Here is a 20,475-nt window from a genome sequence, read left to right as displayed (position 1 = left end):
AAATGGTTTTCATAAACATTATCCCACTGGTCAACTGCTGAAAGCATGAGTGATGCATACAATACTGTTGTTAACTTCCCATGCGTTCCCTGTAACAACACTGCTGAGAGGGTGGTATCTCTTCTCGCCACTTCCAATGGGAATGACACATTACATTAAAGAAACTGCCTTACTGCAAGATCCATCTGTGTGATCCTTGCAGCAGCCTGCCAGCCCCGGAAGGTGGAAAACTCATAATGTTCCCGCTTGGTTTCAGTCTTCAGGAGTAGATAATCCACCTATTGTACCAAACACTCGAGTTTTGATAAACGTTTTAAAGTCTTCCCCTGAGGGCTGGTGAAATATAGACGGGGAATCCTGGAACCGCCGTTGTTGACTGTTGTCACGTGGTGACATCATGATCTTTATATGTTGAATATTAACTCGCGTAAGATACACAACTGACAGCGCCCTTTGTTTTAGTCTCGAAAGGACTTCTTAAATCGTGGATGATGTAAATCATAGAATATTTTTTGCTGTTCAAAACTAAAAAGTATGTCATAGATGGAAATATGAACGCACTGAAACTGTTAAATATTTCACAAAGTCTGGACATTTGTGAGTGCAGTTGAAATAGAAACACAGAGAATGCGTGCGTGAATGAACCGAAGGTAGTCGTGTGATTGTTAGGATTGCATTGAAAAGATGTTTGAATAAATCCTTTATTTCACAATAGGATCTCACTGTTTGCCAATGTCTACTTTAATTAGTTGAAACAAATTTGCAGGAACATGTGAATGTCAGAAACAGCTTCCTTCTCCGAAATTGTATGACGTCTTAGTGTATGGGGACCGCAATCACCTACATCTGGATTCCCTTTGCGCTTCAGAATATTTGATAAGTATTTTCACTCTCGGAATTTCACACTGGCCATGTGAAATCAAGATTAAAGTGCTCAATATGTATATTGAATATGAATATATGAATATATTGAATATATATTGAATATATGAATATGTATCTATTCCGGGTACGATAAATCCGCTGTTTAACGGAAAATTGACATTCAGACAAATTCATGTACGCTTGAATTGGGAATTTGAATTTCGCATTCTGGGAGGCTTGATCATTTGGGAAGCACCACAGGATGCTGCAGAAGACTTTGAAACGCTGGTTCTGAGTTGCAGGGTTCTATTGAAAAATATTGTTTTGATGTAATCGTAGCATCGTCCTTGTAAGACGTCCAAGGGATTTCTGTTCAGAGAGCATGCCAGTTTCAGAACACCGTAAAAACAGAGTGTACGAAAGATTATGCATTCCTTGCGGAACATCTCCATCCGCTGCCTCATCGACTTTTCCACGTTCTGATTCCATGCAGTCATATTTCACTAGTGTTATGGACTCAGCAACAATAAATATATGAGTGAGGCAGGGGGTTTTATAACAAATGAAACGTTTATTAAACACTGAAATACAAACCACCCAAAAGTAAACAATCCACTAACGTAACCGGAAATCAGCTGCTGTGCGGCAGATTAAACGCTTTTTAAAGCAATGTTGCAAAAACAGTTCCTCAAAGTAGTACTGCTAAGGTTCAAAATGATTCTAGTCCATTAAATGAGAGACTTTTTTATGACGATTTAAATTCTCTTTCACGTCGTGTTGTTGCGGTTCCCAGTCGAACTACTTTTCCCACGAAGAATTTACGAAGATGGAAAATGAAATGGCTTAACGGCATTGACCTTTCCTTGACAAAACTGTTCCCAACCCTTTCTGCTATTTTTCGCAGGGAATAACACGGGGACAGCCAACGAATTCCTCCCGAATGAGGGTCAAACAAGGAGGAACCTGCTTCACCGTCGAAATCGATTTTCCTCGATCTTTTAGCTTCCGAAATCCGATCTTCACACTCCTCTGATTTTTAACTAGCAGTATTATAAAGCAAATGCTGGAAATGACCTTTTAAACTTTAGGCATTAAATCAAACTACATTTTCCAGCTAAACTGCGTCATAATATTGAACCACGCAGTGGCAGGAGGTCAAAATGGCAAATCCAGCCACGAACTGCCCCTCTCACAGGAAGGGGTCCTCCTTTTATAGGCTGTAAAAAAAAACCTGTCACATGACCTCTAATGACGGGAAAATTACGTCACTCCACCATCACAAGACCAATACCTCAAGTCCAGTATAGCTTCAACACCGGTCACGGGACATGGGTACACCACTGGCACGTGCCACGGGTACGTAACTGTAGATACCAGGCTATCTGACGTTCTGAATGCGTGCACCATACGGAACCCAGTCAAACCCCTTCACTTTTAATGTACTTCGACTGTTCTGACTTCATCTGCCTATGTTTTCACTTTTTCATCGAAATTATTCTGACTCATAATGGACGACCTGACCGCACAAAACCATGCTGACTATCCCCAACCAGGATACGTTTGTCCGGATGCGCATGAATTCTGTCTCTAAGAAACCTTTAGTATAACTTGCCCACCACTGACCAGAGACTCACTGGCCTGTGACTTTCAGGACTACACTAAATTTCTTGAAAAAGGAATAAAATTTGCCATTCTCTGTGGCAATTGATGACGCAAATGTCATGCCCTGACGCATAGCAATATCTTCGCTCGCTTTCTCCAACTATCTGGATTACAAACCTTGTAGTATATCGGAAAAATTTATTTCCATGTTTTCCCGGTTTCCTGCCCGTATTCTAAGCATCTACCTGTAGCGGCACAAATGTCATTTTTCCTTATATCCACATTCAGCAAAGCTGCTCTCTCTGGTGAATATCGAAGCAAAGTATCAGTAAGGACCTTCACTGCCTCCTTGTATTCCAGAAACATGCTTCCTCTTTCATAGCTGATCTTTCCCACCCTCTCTCTCGTCATCCTCCTGTTTTACACGTACCTTAATGCGGCTCTCCGAGGCCTTCTCATGTCTCATTCTTGCACGTAAAAGTCCAATGTTATATTCCTCCTTGCTGCATTGTTTCTTTCCATAGCCCTGACTGATCCATTCTTCCCAAACCTTAAGTATACTTATTTCTTCTTCTCGAAGAAGTTTTCCTTATCTCTTATCAACCAGGGTTACTTTAGGGGCCATCCGTTCCCCGCCTCAATGAAACAAGCCTATGCTAAACCCCAATACAGTGTTCTATTAACAATCTAAATATTTCTGTTGTGCATTTGAAGGAACGAATCACGTCCCAAATTCGGCTACCAAGTTCCTGCCGAACAGCATAAATTAAATACATTCCATACTTTCTGTTCCTACCCCACTTAAAGTATTAGTAAATGTCGAATAGCTGTGTCCTATCGTTCTGAAATGCTGACCCGCGGAGTGATCGGTTACTGATCTTTCTCACTTTCCAGTATCAGATCTAGGATGGACTGTTCGCTAGTCCGCCTGCCTGCTTATCGTGAGAGGACTCCTTCCCGGACGTAACTGATAAATTCTATTAAAACTAAACCTTTGTAAACAGAGGAAGTGTCCATGAATATTAGTGAAGTTTTATTAGTGCAGCACGTGACAACAGTCTTGTTAAAATGGCACCGGCACAAAATCCATCTCCTGATCTGTCACTGTCTCTGTGTTTTCTTTTCGTGGTGATGGGAGCGCCGGTCAGAATACTCTCAAACGTGTGTATGTTCCTTTCCTACTTCTGAATTCGACTCACCGTCTATTAATACAATCTCATTACAGTGTCCTCCTTCCTCAGCTGTGATTCTATCACACTCTCCCTGTGTTTAAAAGGCTTTTGCTTTACTCTCTTTCACCCGGCAATGAACATTTTGAAACAATTGAGCCCCGAGATGTCCGGAGGTAATTTCTCACCTTGAGACTGATTTGACGTTATTTCCTCCAGATAAATGTGGATTAAAAATCTTTAGGTTATGTCTCCGTCTAAATGTACAATGTGCATTCCTGGAAATTTATATAATAAATGAACAGTCAATTTAGCATTATTATAATCAATCGAAAAGGCAAAGTTGCATAGAAAACCACCCGAATCAGCGTGAGTTAATCAGTCTGATGGTATGGTGGCTGCAGCCGTCACAGAGCCTGTTGGTCCTGCCTTTTATGCTGCGATACCTTTTCCCAATGACTGTCAAGTCTCTGCGATAGTTTTGAATTCATTTATTTCAGGATGGCTTTGCACATGAATGTTTGAGTTTATGACATATTTGTCAAATCTACTCATTTTGAATCTGTTTTATTCGAAGCTGGGCTGAATTGCAATTGGACTGGGCATTATCTACACAGATGACCATTTAATGTAAACACATACTTCGTTCCATTCTTCAATTCTTCCCTAAATTTCCTCCGTGTCAGTGTATAGATAGAAGTATTAGTGCACATGCTCAGAATTTAAAATATGTATCCAAATTGTTGCAATATATATAGCGGGGAACTCAAATATTTGTCCTCATAAAAATAATTACACCTTTTGCCATTTCACAGAATGAGCTACATACGGCATTCAAAATAAGATGAAATTAGCTGATATTGCAAATAATAAAATCACTGGCTTTCAGCGGGTTTCCACCTCAGTATCCTTTTGACAAGCACTGCTGTTCCGAAGTCCTCTGCGGGCTCTATTTGCCGCAATGATATGTCTTACTGTTAACCCATTTAACACTAGAATTAAGCCGATTGGTAGCAATGGTTTTAAAATGCTGTCCAGCATTTCAAATCCTTTCCACAAGGGTAAAGTACCGTATTCATGTGTGAAGGCGCAACGCCACGGTATGTTGTCAATAATGACGTAAGAATAAATGGCAAATTAAACTGGGATACTTCTTCCGCAGCTCACTATAACCACGGTCACCATAACCACCGCCGCTGTTCTCTCAGTACAGTATCGTTCCCCAAGCTTTCGACAACATATTCCGATGAAACGGACGAAGGTAAAACTGACCGTAAACCAAACAGAACAGTCCATCGTTATACCCCTACAAATATCTGTCAGAGCACATACAGGAGTGATGAGCAGGGATCTTGAATACATGTAGATACTGTTGGTGTGTTGCACTAAAGCAACAAAGATAATCACCATCAGATCCGCTGTTGCCATTCCAACCAGGTAACGGGTGATGCATTTGGAGAGTCCACATTTTTCCCGAGATAGGATCACAATTTCCGTTAAATTAACTGCAAGAAATTAGAAACAAAACAGGATAATCGTTAGTTGCAACGAGCTGAATGCCCGCCATTCTTCCAGTACTAAGTAGGGTATGATTTTTCGAAGTGAAAAGCAGAAAGTCAATGTGTTCCGGCTCCATTGCTAGACTCCTGCTGGAGGACCGCAATGGCCTGACGACTTTGCGACAGTTTAGAGCGAGGCATCTGATTTCCACGATTCACCTACCGGTGACTAGTCGATCACTCCAGAAAACATCACCATGAGCAACGGCATCCATTATTAGATGTGAATCAGCTGAAGGGATTATTTGAAGTGAAATTTAGGAGGTTTAACGCATAAGTTATAATCTAATTACTTATGGAAGAACAGACCTGCCTGTCGATATTCGACTGGCCGGTCATTCTAAAAAGCTGCCGATCTGGTAAAGCGATCACTGTCGCTTCAGAAAGCCAAGCGAGGTCCAACGATGAAACTATCGTCAACAACATAATTGACCAAAAAAAAAATCACATCTGGAAAATATGGAAAATGAGTTAAAAAAAAAAAACATCAGAAGCTGAATGTTCATTTCTGCAGCAGAACAAAAGCAAGACGAGGACGCTATACTTTGAATGACCAGCTCCAGTATCTTACCAGGGACACCGATCGCTACAAGTGTAGGATAGAAAACGCCCACGATGCAGTAAATCGCTGGATGTCCCATATTCCGGCAGAAGCCGCGTTGCGGTGGACAAAAAGTTCCAAAGGTTCGTATGGACCGGTGATCGGGTTCACAGAGTGAAATGCAATTCAGAGTAATTCCAGTGAGGCCATTAGTGCGGTTGTCACAGCAGTGACATTAGGGACATCCCGCGACACAAACACTTATATTAAAATGCTTTTCACACTCTGCAATCGTTCCATGAATTCGTATCCCCAAGGGATGTTACAAGTTACTAACTTGTAAACAAAAAAATAATATGAACATTGCCAAATTAATTTCTGGTTTCAGCTGCTGAAATTGGACATTTTCTGATCGGTGTCGTTTCTAACATAGAAAATAATCCTGAGCAATGAACATGGACAATTACCTTCCAACAGATTTATTTTGTCACATCGCCGGAGCACATTCGCTTAAAGGGTGATATAGGATCATTTTTTTTTACTTGTTCTTACCATTTCCAGTCATTTGAATGATGAACGTCACAGTAAATATCTGATGACATGTTTCAAAATAAAATACACTGTACGTAAGTTCTTCTAAGCATAGAAACGAGATTGAGAGCAATATTCCAGGGATGTCGTTGCGGGCGGTGAAGTGAGCCGGGAGTAGAGTGGAGGCCTAGCGGCTTTGGCTCAACGGGCTTCGGCGGAACCGGGTGAGGCGAGGAAGACCGGAGCTGCAGAGCTCTCACAGCTAGTTGCTTGCATGGAGCAGGTGATGTGTTACTGCAGCGAGATGTGGGAACCGGTAGAACTCATTGAGGAACACGGCGACTACATTTGCAGCAAGTGTTTGTTGCTCGAGAAACTCCAGCTTCATATTGATGAGCTGCAGTCCGAGCTTCAGACTCTGCGACACATCAGGGAGGGGGAGAGTTACCTGGACTCTGTGTACCAGGAGATAGCCACACCTAATAGATTAGCTATTGTAGATTGCAGACAATCCCAGGATGGTGTCGCTATGAGTGAGGCAAGTAGGGGAATCCAGGAGGAAGGGCTGGAGGAGATGCAGGCCTTGCTCTTGTCCAACAGATTCGACGCTTTCACTCCCTGTGAGGCCAGGAGCGGGGACTGTGGGGAGGATGAGCAACCTGCCCATAGCACCGTGGAGTGGGGGGGCATTCCAGAGGGGGGAGTCAATAGAAATGTTGTAGTAATAGGGGACAGTATCATCAGGGGGATAGATAGGGTTCTCTGCAACCGAGAGCGCGAGTCCCGGAGGCTATGTTGCCTGCCTGGTGCCAGGGTTAAGGACATCTCTTCTGGGCTGGAGAGAAACTTGCAGTGGGAGGGGCAGGATCCAGTTGTCTTAGTACACGTCGGTCCTAATGACATAGATAGGACAAGGAAGAAGGTTCTGTTACAGGAATATGAGCAGCTAGGGGTCAAATAAAAAAAAACAGAACCTCAAGGGTACTAATCTCTGGATTATTACCTGAGTCACGAGGAAATTTGTCTAAGTTAAATAAAATTAGGGAGTTAAACGCGTGGCTCAGTGGCTGGTGTGGGAGAAGTGAGATTTGCTTCCTGGGACACTGGCACCAGTACTGGGACAGGAGAGAACTGTTCCGGAGGGATGGTCTTCAGCTGAACCTGGCTGCGGTTAGTATCCTGGCGAATCATATCTAGGGCTGCAGAGAGGTCTTTAAACTAACTAGTTCGGGGGTGGGGGAGGATTCTGGAGAGCAAATAATTAAAAAGACAATGGAGAAGGTAATGGATGTAGGTAAAAGTGGAGGAATAAAAAGACAGAGTGTGTCAGGAGGGGAAAAAATGTACGGAGATAAGCGTAAAGCTGTACAAAAGGAAATGGTAGGAAATAAGTGTCAAACATATTTGGAAGTCCTTTATTTGAATGCACGTAGTATTAGGAATAAAACTGATGAATTGACGGTACAAATAATTACGTATTTTTTATGATATGGTGACAATTACGCAAACATGGTTGCAGGGTGACCAGGACTGGGGATTAAACAAACAAGAGTATTCGACAATTAGGAGAGACAGACAAGAAGGAAAAGGAGGTGTGTGGCTATGTTAATAAAACAAGAAATCACTGCAATAAATCGAAATGATATTGACTCAAATGATCAGGATAACGAAACAATTTGGGAAGAAATAAGAAATAGTAAAGTGACAAAAGCGGTGTTGGGAGTATCTATAGGCCTCCAAACAGCTGTAACTCAGTTGGTCGGAGCATAAATCAGGAAATAGTTGGGGCTTATAATAAGGGAACAGCTATAATTATGGGGGATTTTAACTTTCATATTGACTGGACTAATCAAGTTGGACTCGGCAGTCTTGAAGGAGAGTTTATTGAGTGTATTCGGGATGGGTTCCTTGAACAATACGTTACTGAGCCGTCAAAGGGGCAAGCAGTCTTAGATCTGGTCCTGCGTAATGAGACAGGACTAATAAAAAATGTCCTAGTAAAGGATCCCCTTGGAATGAGTGACCATAACATGGTCGAATTCCATATTCAATTAGAGGATGAGAGGGTTGGATCTGAAACAAGCGTACTGAGCTTACATGAAGGAGACTATGATGGTATGAGAGCGGAATTGCTTAAGATGGATTGGGAAAACAGATTAAAGGGTAGATCAGTACATGATCAGCGGTTTATATTTAAGGAGAAATTTTACAACTATCAAGAAAACTATATTCCACTGGAAAAAAAGGGGGTAAAAGAAGATATAGTTACCCGTGGCTAAGTAAAGAAATAAAGCAAAGTATTCGACTAAAAAGAAATTTATATAAGGTAGCTAAATCTACTGGGAAGATTGAAGATCGAGAAGCTTTTAAAGATCAGCAGCAAAAAACAAAAAGATTGATTAAGAAGGGGAAGATAGATAATGGAAGTAAATTGGCGAAAAACGTAAAAGCAGATGGTAAGAGATTTTATAGTTGCATAAAAAGAAAAAGGGTGGCTAAAGTAAATGTTGGTCCCCTGGAAGATGAGATCGGGAAATTAATGTTAGGGGACATGGAGATGGCGGAAACGCTGAACAAATATTTCGTAACAATTTTTACAGTAGAGGACACTCAAAATATCCCAACACTGGATAAACAGGGGGCTCTAGGAGGAGAGAAGCTAACTACGATTCAAATCACCAAGGAAATGGTACCTGATAAGTTAACGGTACTGAAGTTGGATAAATCCCGTGGATCGGATGGGTTGCATCCTAGGGTCTTAAGGGAAGTGGCGGTCGGTATTGTGGATGCATTAGTGATAAATTTGCAAAACTTTCTAGACTCGGCAATGGTCCCGCCAGGTTGGAAAAATGCTAATGTAACTCCTTTATTTAAAAAGGGCAATAGACAGTAGGCTGGGAATTATAGGCCAGTTAGCCTAACATCTGTGGTTGGCAAAATGTTGGAGACGATAGTTAAGGAAACAGTAACAGGGCATTTGGATAAACGTAGCTTAATAGGACAAAGTCAGCATGGCTTTACAAAAGGGAAGTCATGTTTGACAAATTTGTTGGAGTTCTTTGAGGACATAACATATAGGGTAGATAAAGGGGAACCAGTGGATGTGGTGTATTTGGACTTCCAAAAGGTGCGACACCAAAGATTATTACTGAAAGTAAAAAAAAAATCAGGGGATTGGGGATAATATCCTGGCATGGGTGGTGGATTAGCTTTCTAACAGAAAACAGAGTTGGGATATTATTCTCAGACTGGCAGTTGGCGACTAGTGGTGTTCCGCAGGGGTCGGTGTTGGGACCCCAACTCTTTACAATCTATATTAATGATTTGGAGAAAGGGACTAAGTGCAACGTATCGAAGTTTGCTGATGACACAATGATGGAAGGGAGTGTAATGAGTGCGGAGGACATTGAAACCCTGCAGGTGGACATAGATAGGCTGAGTGATTGGGCAGACATTTGGCAGATGAAATATAATACTGACAAGTGTAAGGTCTTGCACTTTGGCAGGAAAAATAATAGAGCAAATTATTATCTAAATGGAGAGAAACTGGAAAGTGCTTCTGTGCAAAGGGATCTGGGGGTCCTGGTGCAGGAAACACAACAAGTTAGTATGCAAGTACAGCAGGTTGTCAAGGAGGCCAATGGAATGCTGGCTTTTATTGCTAGGGAGATGGAGTGTAAGAACAGGGAGGTCTTACTGCAGTTGTACCGGGAATTGGTGAGACCACACCTGGAGTACTGCGTGCAGTTCTGGTGTACCCAATGATGGATGAAACTAGGACTAGAGGGGCATAATCTTAAAATAAGGGAATGCCATTCCAGAACTGAGATGAGGTGAAATTTCTTCACTCAGAGGGTAGTGGGGCTGTGGAATTTACTGCCCCCGAGAGCTACTACACTCAATAAATTCAAAAGGGAGATAGACATTTTCCTGGAAAAAAAAATAGCATTAGGGGATACGGTGAGCGAGCAGGTAAGTGGACAAGAGGCTAGGTTTAGATCAGCTATAAGATCTCCTGGACAAGTTTTCAATAGCCTGAATGGGTCGGAGAGGAATTTTCCAGATTTTTTCTCCTCAAATAGCAAATCGTTTTTTGCTTTTTTTTTTCCCGGTTGATCGCATGGGTTTGAGCGGGATGAATACTAAAATAAAATGAGCGGCATGGTGCCCTGTTGGTTGGCACTGTTGTCTTGTGGGATTCGGTGAAAACTAGAGTTAAGATTGGATCAGCCATGATCTTGTTGAATGCCAGAGCAGGCTTGAGGGGTCGATTGGCCTACTCCTGCTCGTATCTCTTATGTTCTTATATATGACATACCATAATAAAAAGTAACGCGCCACAGGCTTTATCTACGGCTTGTGAACGGATTGTTGAACGTTCTCTTCTGGAGTAGCAGCGATGGGTGGTTGATTCTTTGAATGTAACAAGTGCAGTGCAGGGATTGGCGTTCAACCCGTTGTTATTTATAATGTATTTTAGATGTATCTTAGATGTCGATTTAGGAAACAGAATCATTGAGAAAAAAAAAAATCGGAGGAATCCGAGTTTGGGAGCGCTGTTACAGCCAGGAAATCTATTCAAGTTTGCAGCTTGATGTTGACTGGATGGAATATGTGTTGGAAAAGGGCAGATGGAATTTAATAGAGACAAGTATGAGTTCGTCTGCTTTGTGAGTCTGGATACAACAGGTTAAGAAGCACCTTGAACAGGTAGAATTTAAGGTGTAAAAGGAAAGCAGCGTCACGAGCAGATCAGTTTGTATTGATATCTAATCACTTTGACCATTGCAATCAGTTCACTGAATGCAGGAGTTGGGACGTTATGTTGAAGCTGTCCAACACGTTGGTGTGGATGTAGATAGAAAACTTTGAGCTGCTCCGTCCACCTACATGCAGTTTTACAATGTCAAAAAGCTTCAAAGTGTGCAGCGATAATTTGAAAGCAGGAGTTCGAGAACTGAGGACAAGAGTTAGAAGGAACTCTTGAACTGGAATTTATACCTTGACGAACCAGGAATGAATGGATATCTTACAGAGGTATACACATTTGTGAGCATTACGAAAAGAGTGATTGCTCACAGATTTCCCCCATCCTCTCTGTGAATCTATAACTATTTCATTGATGTGCGGTTAAAGTTGAAATATAGAAAAGGGATGTGTGCTAAAGCTGACTTGCTAAGAGGGTCGTTGAGTGTGGAAGGATCTGCCAGCGTCAGTGGTAGATGCGGATTTAACTGTATCATTAGAGGGACGGTTGTCTAGGTAAGTCGATTAGAGAGGGACGGAGGTTGCAGATAACTGGGTCTTGGGGAAGGATCAGAGAGGGATGATCCAGATGGATGGAAGAGCTAATTCTCTGTAGTAATAATCTGTGACTCCATCACTATCTCTGTCTCATTTCCCATTCAGTGGCTTCAGATTTTCCCCTTCGTCACAATTATAAGTATGTGCAGAACTGTGGATGTGTTCAAATTCACATTTTAATCACAATTCCTTCTGTTCCTGCAGTGCATCACCCTGTGCCTATTGAGGAACTCGTACCAATGAGCGGCTCTTGGCTTATTGGAAATCAATGTCTGACTATTCTGTATCCTTTGGGGAACTGGCATCGCCGTGCGGCCTCTGATCACTCTGAGATGACTCACCTCTCAGTAACCGTTGTGGTGCTTGTATCGATTAGCGGTCGCCAGCCACCCTGCATCGATTGTGGCCCTCGTACTGATGCGTCGCCCTTCGGCTCATTTGAGAATATCTCAGCGCTGATACACTCTTCCGCTCTTACACTTTGAATAACATTTGTGACGCTGACTGTACCAGTCTCGCCGTTTGACTCATCTGTTCTTGTGAATTATTTTCATCCCTAACTCGTCAACATCTGCTCCTTTTGTTGCGACCGTTGCTCACTCAATTCCAACTCCGCTATTCCATTGCCAACGGCCCCATTAATCAATTCATCGGATATATTGATTAACACATCCACGCTATCACAGGTTTTGTTTACTTCTCCGATATATGCGTTGTTACCAGGGCATCATTTATTATCTGTCTCCAACTGTTCTTCAGATGGAACCGAATAACTTCTCTTACAGACGATTGGAGACTTTCGTGTAGCGAATGCAAAGAGTTAGACCAAATAGCGATGACGTACGGAGATAAATTTTTCGGCAAAGTATGCTCTGACTCGCACGGATCTCTGAGGTGTCGAGGTTTCCCTGCAACTGTGGTCATTGCTCCAGACGCTGGAGATGCTGCCTGGACAATCACTGTACGCTGTACCCAATGCCAAATGAAATATGATAAAGAGGGGTTGCCTGTTCTGGATGACAATATTCATGGCGCGACTTGCTGAAGACCCATTTCCCCGTTCTGGGGGCGATAGTCCACCATTACACTTGTTGCGTGTCTGTGTGGACACTTTTTTTAAGGAGGCGAGTGACAGTTCATGTCGCCACCATGAATCTGTGCCTCCTGTTGATATGCAGTCTGAAACTCAATTTACCAACTAGCCTGGGAATCACTGTATTCCATGCTTACAGACCAGCCGCATATACATTCGGATAGGAATACCGAGAATTGTTTACATGTCCATTAGCTAACGCAAAGGCCGTGGATTGTAGAGAACTGCAAAAGATGCGGCTCCACAATGCCATACCCCAGCTAGACTGGGTCTCACCAATGTGTGGGCTTCCATCCCCGCAGAACACGACATATATACGTCTGACCTGAAAGGACAGACTTCCGTGAATTGTGGCTGGTGAGAGAGTAGGTGTCGATGCTGGTGTTGCACTTGTAATGATTGCAGGGATAAGTGTCAAGATGGAGTTCAGTAGGAAGGGTTGTTGGACAATCGATTGATGTATAATGCGTTACCTGCAGATAGAGAGAAGGCGGTGGAGCTGGGATAACGGATGTGAATCGTCGTAAGATCCTGTTGGAAACAAAGGGAGTTTCGGAGCACGAGATGCTCGTGGTGTGCTAGGTGACGATATGAAGAACCCTTTCGCAGTTATGACCGGTGGGGGGGGGGGGGGGGTGGTACGAGGGCAAATTCGTTAAATGTTGAGACCTGTATATAAATAAATTCTCAATGAGTTCTGAGTGCTAATATAGTTCAGTCAAGCAGCCTAGTTCAGGCAAATCTTGGGGTGACATCCAAAGCACTGGAACCTGCAAAATAATGGTGATTACTATCTGAGGCAAATAAGAATATGAAAAGACCGGTCCTTCAGTGGGATTCCGTGTTGTAAGGACGTAGTTCAGGACGAACCCAAGAGTAGGACACTGGCACGGTGACAGGGTTGTGAGGCGTTAGCGCAGCCGCGAACGTGGAACGGGTATTCGGAAGAATCGTTACACGGAGACAGGTTTTACGTAGGTTATCCAGGGAATGGTACGGAGCATTGAACTGACAGTCCTAAGGAATCAGGAAACAAGGTTTACACACAATAGAATAGATCAACGAACTGGAGAAGCACGACGGCGACGCCAAGGTTCTGTGCCTCAGTTCGCTGATGGAAAGCTGGTGTTTTGTAATTAATGAAAACTGGGAACAATTGGAAATCAGTCGAGGGCATCAAGACCTAATCAAGGAGATAATAGCAAGGTGGGGCGCCGGAGGGTACCATGACATTTAGAGGAATTTGGGCGGGACGGTAAATTTATCTGTGAGAAAATATTGTTCACACAACTCTGCAAATATTCCACGTGGGTGCCTGTATTTAATGCGATTACTTCATTGCCGCATAAATGTGCCGATCTCTTACTGGTCTAACAAATATCGTAAACATTTTCTATGCTAAATATCATCAACTTCAACCTACCTGCATTAGATACCAATGGCTCAGGGAAACGTGGTTTTCCCCCTCTAGGACCAAATACAATTCCTTGCACCTGCCAAATAATTTCACTTTCAATGTTCTTTATCAATGTTTTTTATCATTGGGAGCTGCCGAATTTTCAGTAAGAACAGACACTTACCTGAAACTAAGTGTTCATCTTATAAAAATGACTAATAATTGTACTTTAAAAAATAAACAGCTGAATTCTCGTGCCAAAAAAATTATCTCCAAGACCTTCATTTAAAATGTTTTAAACAATGATAAAATAACAAAAGTTTGTAATATTTTAATGGACAATATCCGTCGCGAATTGATCCAATGAATAATACAAAATCTACCGTCTTTTTCAGTGTATTGTAACTGATGCGTCAGAGGACGCGGTCACACTAATTGAATCCGCTGCATTGGACTCTGTATATAGAAACCTGTCAAATCAATCAATGTCGTCCGGTGGAAGACACTGACAATCAATGGCAATTTCGTACGGAATCTATGATAGGCAGGGATTTACTACATAGGAAATATCTCCTACACTGAATTTGTAGCCGTCGGTGCCGGTGGTATGAGAATAGAGCGGGATGCATGTTGCATGTTTCCCTTTCTTGCTATCCTCTGCATCTCAGACCAGTCTCCTTGAATCCGTCACAAGTGTTTCTGATGATACTTTCCAATACTTTTCCGAGTTCCAAACATTAGTTTTTTGTTTTCATTGTGTCATGGATTTTAATATTGTTCAGTTGTTTTGTCGAGTGCATCAATTAGGTCATCGTAGTCTGTCCTCGCTCACTGATTTCCCCTTCTTCCTCATATAAGAAGATAGGTAAGTTCTAGCCCCGACGTAGTTTTATAGTTCATCAACGCGTTACAGTACCCAGGGAACAAAGTAAAAAGACAGTACGGTTCGGCATTCTCTCGAAATACAGATTCATATTTTGAATGGAACTCCTTCGACTCCTAACAAAGAGCTTCTGCTGATTGCGGCAAAATGGAAAGTACAACCTATCCGACAATGAACGACTTGATGCTGAAAGAATTTGCTTAACAATAGCTGTGAACTTACAAGTAGGCAGAGAGGTCCTGTAATTAAAAATAGAATAACAAACATACCAGAAAGGACATTACACAGAGCTAACATCGATATTCTTCCGGCATTTTACCGTCCACCATTTCACGATCATTGCAAGTGCACATTTGTTTACTAGTTATGACTCTGCAAACATTCCAAGGAAACCGTCACCACGACTATTACGGACAGATATGTAGGTAGATGATAGATAGATCGATAGATTGATTGGTTGATATATAGATCGATCTAAATGTATAAACACCTCTTCATATGTTGTATCCTGACAAATCTGTCATGCCGAGTTCAAGTCTGTCTGTTTTTCACTTCCCTCGCGTCATCAGTGTGGATATGGCATTTCAATGAAAACAACATTTTAAGTCTAGAGACAGAAGCAAGTAACCGCTTACTGAGGGAGAAGGTGTTGGTGCTGGTGTTGCTCGTGGTGTGCTAGGTGACGATATGAAGAACCCTTACCCAGTTATGACCCAGGAGGGTGAGTGTGGTACGAGGGCAAATTGTTTAAAAGGTGAGACATGTATATAAATAAATTCTCAATGAGTTCGGAGTGCTAACATAACAACGTTAAATTTATCTGTGACAAAATATTGTTCACACAACTCTGCAAATATTCCAGGTGGTGTGCCTGTATTTAATTACTTTATTGTCGCATAAATGTGATGATCTCTTACTTGTCCAACAAATATCGTTAACATTTTTATGCTAAATATCATTAACTACAACCTGCATTAAATATCAATGGCTCAGGGAAACGTCGGTTTCCCCCTCTAGGAACAGATGTAATTCCTTGCACCTGCCAAATAAATTCCCTTTCAATGTTGTTTATCAATGTTCTTTATCATTGGGAACAGCCGAATTTTCAGTAAGAGCTGACACTTACCTAAAAATAGGAGTTCATCTTCTAAAAATGTCTGATTATTGTACAGCAGAATTTTAGTGCCAAAAAAAGAATCTCCAAGACCTTCATTTAAAATGTTTTAAACAATGATAAAATAAAAAAAGTTTGCAATATTTTAATGGACAATATCCGTCGCGATTTGGTCTAATGAATAACACAAAAAAACTCCCGTCTTTTTCAGTGTATTGTAACTGATGCGTCAGAGGACGCGGTCACACTAATTGAATCCGCTGCCTTGGACTCTGTGTATAGAAACCTGTCAAATCAATCAATGTCGTCCGTTGGAAGACACTGACAATCAATGGCAATTTCGTACGGAATCTATGATAGGCAGGGATTTACTACATAGGAAATATCTCCTACACTGTATTTGTAGCCGTCGGTGCCGGTGGTATGAGAATAGAGCGGGATGCAAATTGCATGTTTCCCTTTCTTTCTATCCGCTGCATCTCAGACCAGTCGCCTTGAACCCGTCACAAATGTTTCTGATGATACTTTCCAGTACTTTTCCGAGTTCAAAACATCAGTTTTTGTTCTCATTGTATCATGGATTTTAATATTGTTCATTTGTTTTGTCCAGTGCATCAACTGGGTCAACGTAGTCTGTCCTCGCTCACTGATTTCCACATCTTCCTCAGATAAGAAGATAGGTACGTTCTCGCCCCGACGTAGTTTTATCGTTCATCAACGCGTTACAGTACCCAGGGAACAGAGTGAAAAGAGAGTACGGTTCGGCATGCTCACGAAATACAGATTCATATTTTGAATGGAACTCCTTCGACTCCTAACAAAAAGCTTCTGCTGATAGCGGCAAAATGGAAAGTGCAACCTATCAGAAAATGGACGACTTGATGCTGAAAGGAATTTGCTTAAAAATAGCGGTGAACCTACAAGTTAGCAGAGAGGTCCAGTAATTAAAAATGGAATAACAAACATAGCAGGAAGGACATTACCCAGAGCTAACATCGATATTCTGCCGGCATTTTACCGTCCAACGTTTCACGATCATTGCAAGTACTCATTTGTTTACTAGTTATGACTCTGCAAGCATTCCAAAGAAACCATCACCAGGACTATTTCAAAGAAAGAGGTTTGCAGTTTGACACCAATGTAAGCGCATAAATAAATAGATTGTCTGATATATAGATAGATGTTTAGACAGATAGACAGACAGACAGATAGATAGATAGATAGATAGATAGATAGATAGATAGATAGATGATAGATAGATCGATCGATTGATTGATTGATTGATTGATAGATAGATAGATAAATGGATCGATCTAAATGTCTAAACACCTCTTCATTTGCCTGAAAACATCCCCGTCACCCGTTTTCTCTATGTTGTATCTTGACAAATCTGTCATGCCAAATTCAAGTCTGTCTGTTTTTCACTTCCCTAGCGTCATCAGTGTGGATATGGCATTTCAATTAAAAAAACAACATTTTAAGTCTAGAGACTGCAGCAAGTAACTGCTTATTGATAATCATGCCGTGGACGTGGCAGAGCCCGTGGAAAATGTTGGAGTGATACTGGCACAACAGGCACCCAGGTCTGCCTTTGAAATCTAAGCACAAACTATGGAACAGTAGCAGGCCAAAAAACCTTCCGAAATCTTAACCTACTCCTAGATAAACCCAACACTTCCCTCGGTTTCCTTTCAATTCATTAATGCGCCTATGTTGCTGATAAACTAATATATCAGACTCGAACAGCACTCCGGGCAGCGAGTACCACCCCCACAGCATTATGCTGCCTTCTCCCCGTATTTTATGATTCCCCGACAAATCAAGAGCCATTCAGGTTCCGTTTTAAATACACAGTTGAATAATTTGTCGTCTGGTGCTTCCTGTACCAATGAATGCCACAGATTCACCACCGTCTAGTTCAGCAAGCTCCACTTAATCTCTGTTCTGAATGGACGGCCCTATATTGGGACTCTCTTATAAGAGGGCAACAGAATTGAACTGAATGCTGCAAGTATGGTCCGAGCAGTATTAATAGTTCTCGTCACTGTTGAACGCCGTCTTCCGAATAATGAAGGGCAACATATCATAGGCCTTCGGAACAACACCATCAACAGGCGCTGTACGTCTGAGTTATGCTGGTGTTCAGCAAAATGGTATGTTCCCTCCACTGCTAATAATCCTGCCAATAACTCCATAGTTTTCCTTTAATTCGCAGAGAACAGAGTGTATCTTTACAGTTGTCTCGAGTGCACTTCCACTTCCACTTCTCAGCTCAGTTCCACTTCTTACTAATGTCCCGTTTTAAATTAAAGCAACCATGTACACGAGCTAAACTTGATCAAACTTACTGTCACATATAAACGTACAAACCAAATCTTCCACTTTCTCATACACTGTTTACTAACTAAAAGGACTGAAAGAGCGGGATACCCATAGCATATCTCCGCGCAACACCATGCAAAATATTTTTCAATCTGACACCATTCCCTTCCCTCTGTTGACAAATCTGTTCTGAATCTGCACAGTGATCTTCTCAAGTATTGCTAATCTCATTTGTGATGTGCAATAAGTTTTTTTTTTCTACACAACTGGTTAGAAATAACGAAGCAGACACTTACATCGCAATACATTCGAAATAAAGGTTATTTCAATTTGTTAAATGTCTTTCTGGAAAGAGACAGGATATATTCAAGATTATTTTTAAAGCATCCTTTACGGCACGAAACGGCAGACAAGTTCAGCTGTGCAGTATAAAGTTCTACACACCATTGAGCAGTCAGTGATTCAGTCACAGAAGTTCTGCATTCACAATATGCACCATTACCTGTAACCAAAGAATACAAATGGCACTTGTCTATGCAAATTCTGTTTTTGTTTTCTCTGATCTGCACAAGTGTAGAGAGCGGAGGCATTAAAATTATGTCTGTCTGAGGAATACTGTCAGTGGCTGAACGGGCTGCGCTGTGGCATCATCACTTTGATCAGCTGAGGCTGCAGAAGCAACAACATTATCAGTAGGGTTAACGACAGACAGTAGGACTAGGAATGACGCCATCAGCGTGGCCAGCTGGGAAATTATCATTACAGCTCAGTGATGGTTCATGAGATGCAGTGATAACATCAGCGTGGTCAGTGGCATGTTTGTAAAGCGCGGACCTTTCCGCTTATTGAACGGATGGGTCTCTAATGAACTATAAACCAGGCCTGTAATGGTTCTGATGTTTCAGCATTACAGTCAATGTGTCTGATTCATAACTGCTATCGTCCAATCCAAATACCTGTATTGTCTCCCGAGTGACTCAGACAGATGTCCGTGAGTGTGCTTAGTGGATGGCTGTGCTAATTCATCCCGCTGTGTTTCATATTACTGCCCATTTGACAAGACCTTTATGTTCCGTTCCTTACAATGTTTTATCTATGTCTAGAAATATTTAGAAATTATTTCAAAATCTTTTTGGAAAAATAAACTCTTTTTTATTGTACTCAAATATATAACTGTGTGTATTCCGTAATACTTCAAGTGCCGAACTATAATGGGTTAACTGCATCTAATCTTGACAGGAATTAATCTGATTAGTGATGTGCAATAATTCACCCTTGTTGTTGCTACACAGCCCAATTGAAACAGCAAATGTACACGCACGTTTACTCGCAGCATTCAGCATACGTCTTCCATAGTTAAATATGTTAAACATATGTTTACGTTAACACAGCATATTTGTACAACTATATTTACTATTTTATTCCGGCGGTGAGACATCCAAGAATATCATATCTGTTGTGTAAAGGTGTGTCATGAAGGCTCGGCAATTTTATATTTCCCTTTGGTTTCCATTACGTGAACCTATTGAACCCAAGCTGCACCTATTTTCGTCATTGAGATTCATTATCTGCGAACCGACTGTACAGCGTCCAGCTTTATTTTCGTGCGGACTGACTAAATAAAAGACTGTAATAGGACCTGCAAATTAACTGTACCGAATTTCATTTAGATATACGCAAATGAAAATGTGCCGGTGCTTCGATATATATAATGTGCCCAATGTGGTGACAAAAATACTGGAGTGAATATTTCTCCTTAACTGTCGGGTCACTCCGGATTTCAGTATGAAAATTAGAACAAATGCTGTGGTTTAATACCTTTAAGTTCCACTGCTATTTCGATCACTCTATGTTACATGGGCCGCATATCTCTCCGCTCTGAGCAAGGCGTCCATTTTTCCTCACCCAATTTTGTTTCGGAAAGGTGGAGGAGAACAAGCACTGTCGTGGTTACTTGAAATGACCAGGAGACGCAGACAACTCTTCGAGAAGTTTAACCTTTATGTGCAAACAAAGGCTGAGGCAATCAATGAACTTGTCACCAAAAGCCCGCCGAGCTCCGGTGTACAGCATTCTTTATAGTAATTTCTTATCTCA

General features: G+C 41.7%; 1 protein-coding gene across 1 annotated transcript in view; it reads right to left on the bottom strand.

The window, feature by feature from the left end:
- Positions 1-6,528: 6,528 nt before the first annotated feature.
- Positions 6,529-20,475, bottom strand: part of LOC132389310 (uncharacterized) — a 44,369-nt gene continuing 30,422 nt past the window's right edge. The window contains exon 5 of the mRNA XM_059961828.1: positions 6,529-6,684. Within this exon, the coding sequence (XP_059817811.1) occupies positions 6,529-6,684 (156 nt within the window). The remainder of the gene's footprint in view (positions 6,685-20,475) is intronic.

The sequence above is a fragment of the Hypanus sabinus genome, unplaced genomic scaffold, assembly GCF_030144855.1.
Source record: "Hypanus sabinus isolate sHypSab1 unplaced genomic scaffold, sHypSab1.hap1 scaffold_53, whole genome shotgun sequence".
In the NCBI taxonomy this organism is placed as follows: Eukaryota; Metazoa; Chordata; class Chondrichthyes; order Myliobatiformes; family Dasyatidae; genus Hypanus; species Hypanus sabinus.
This window is presented reverse-complemented; position numbering and strand designations above follow the sequence as displayed.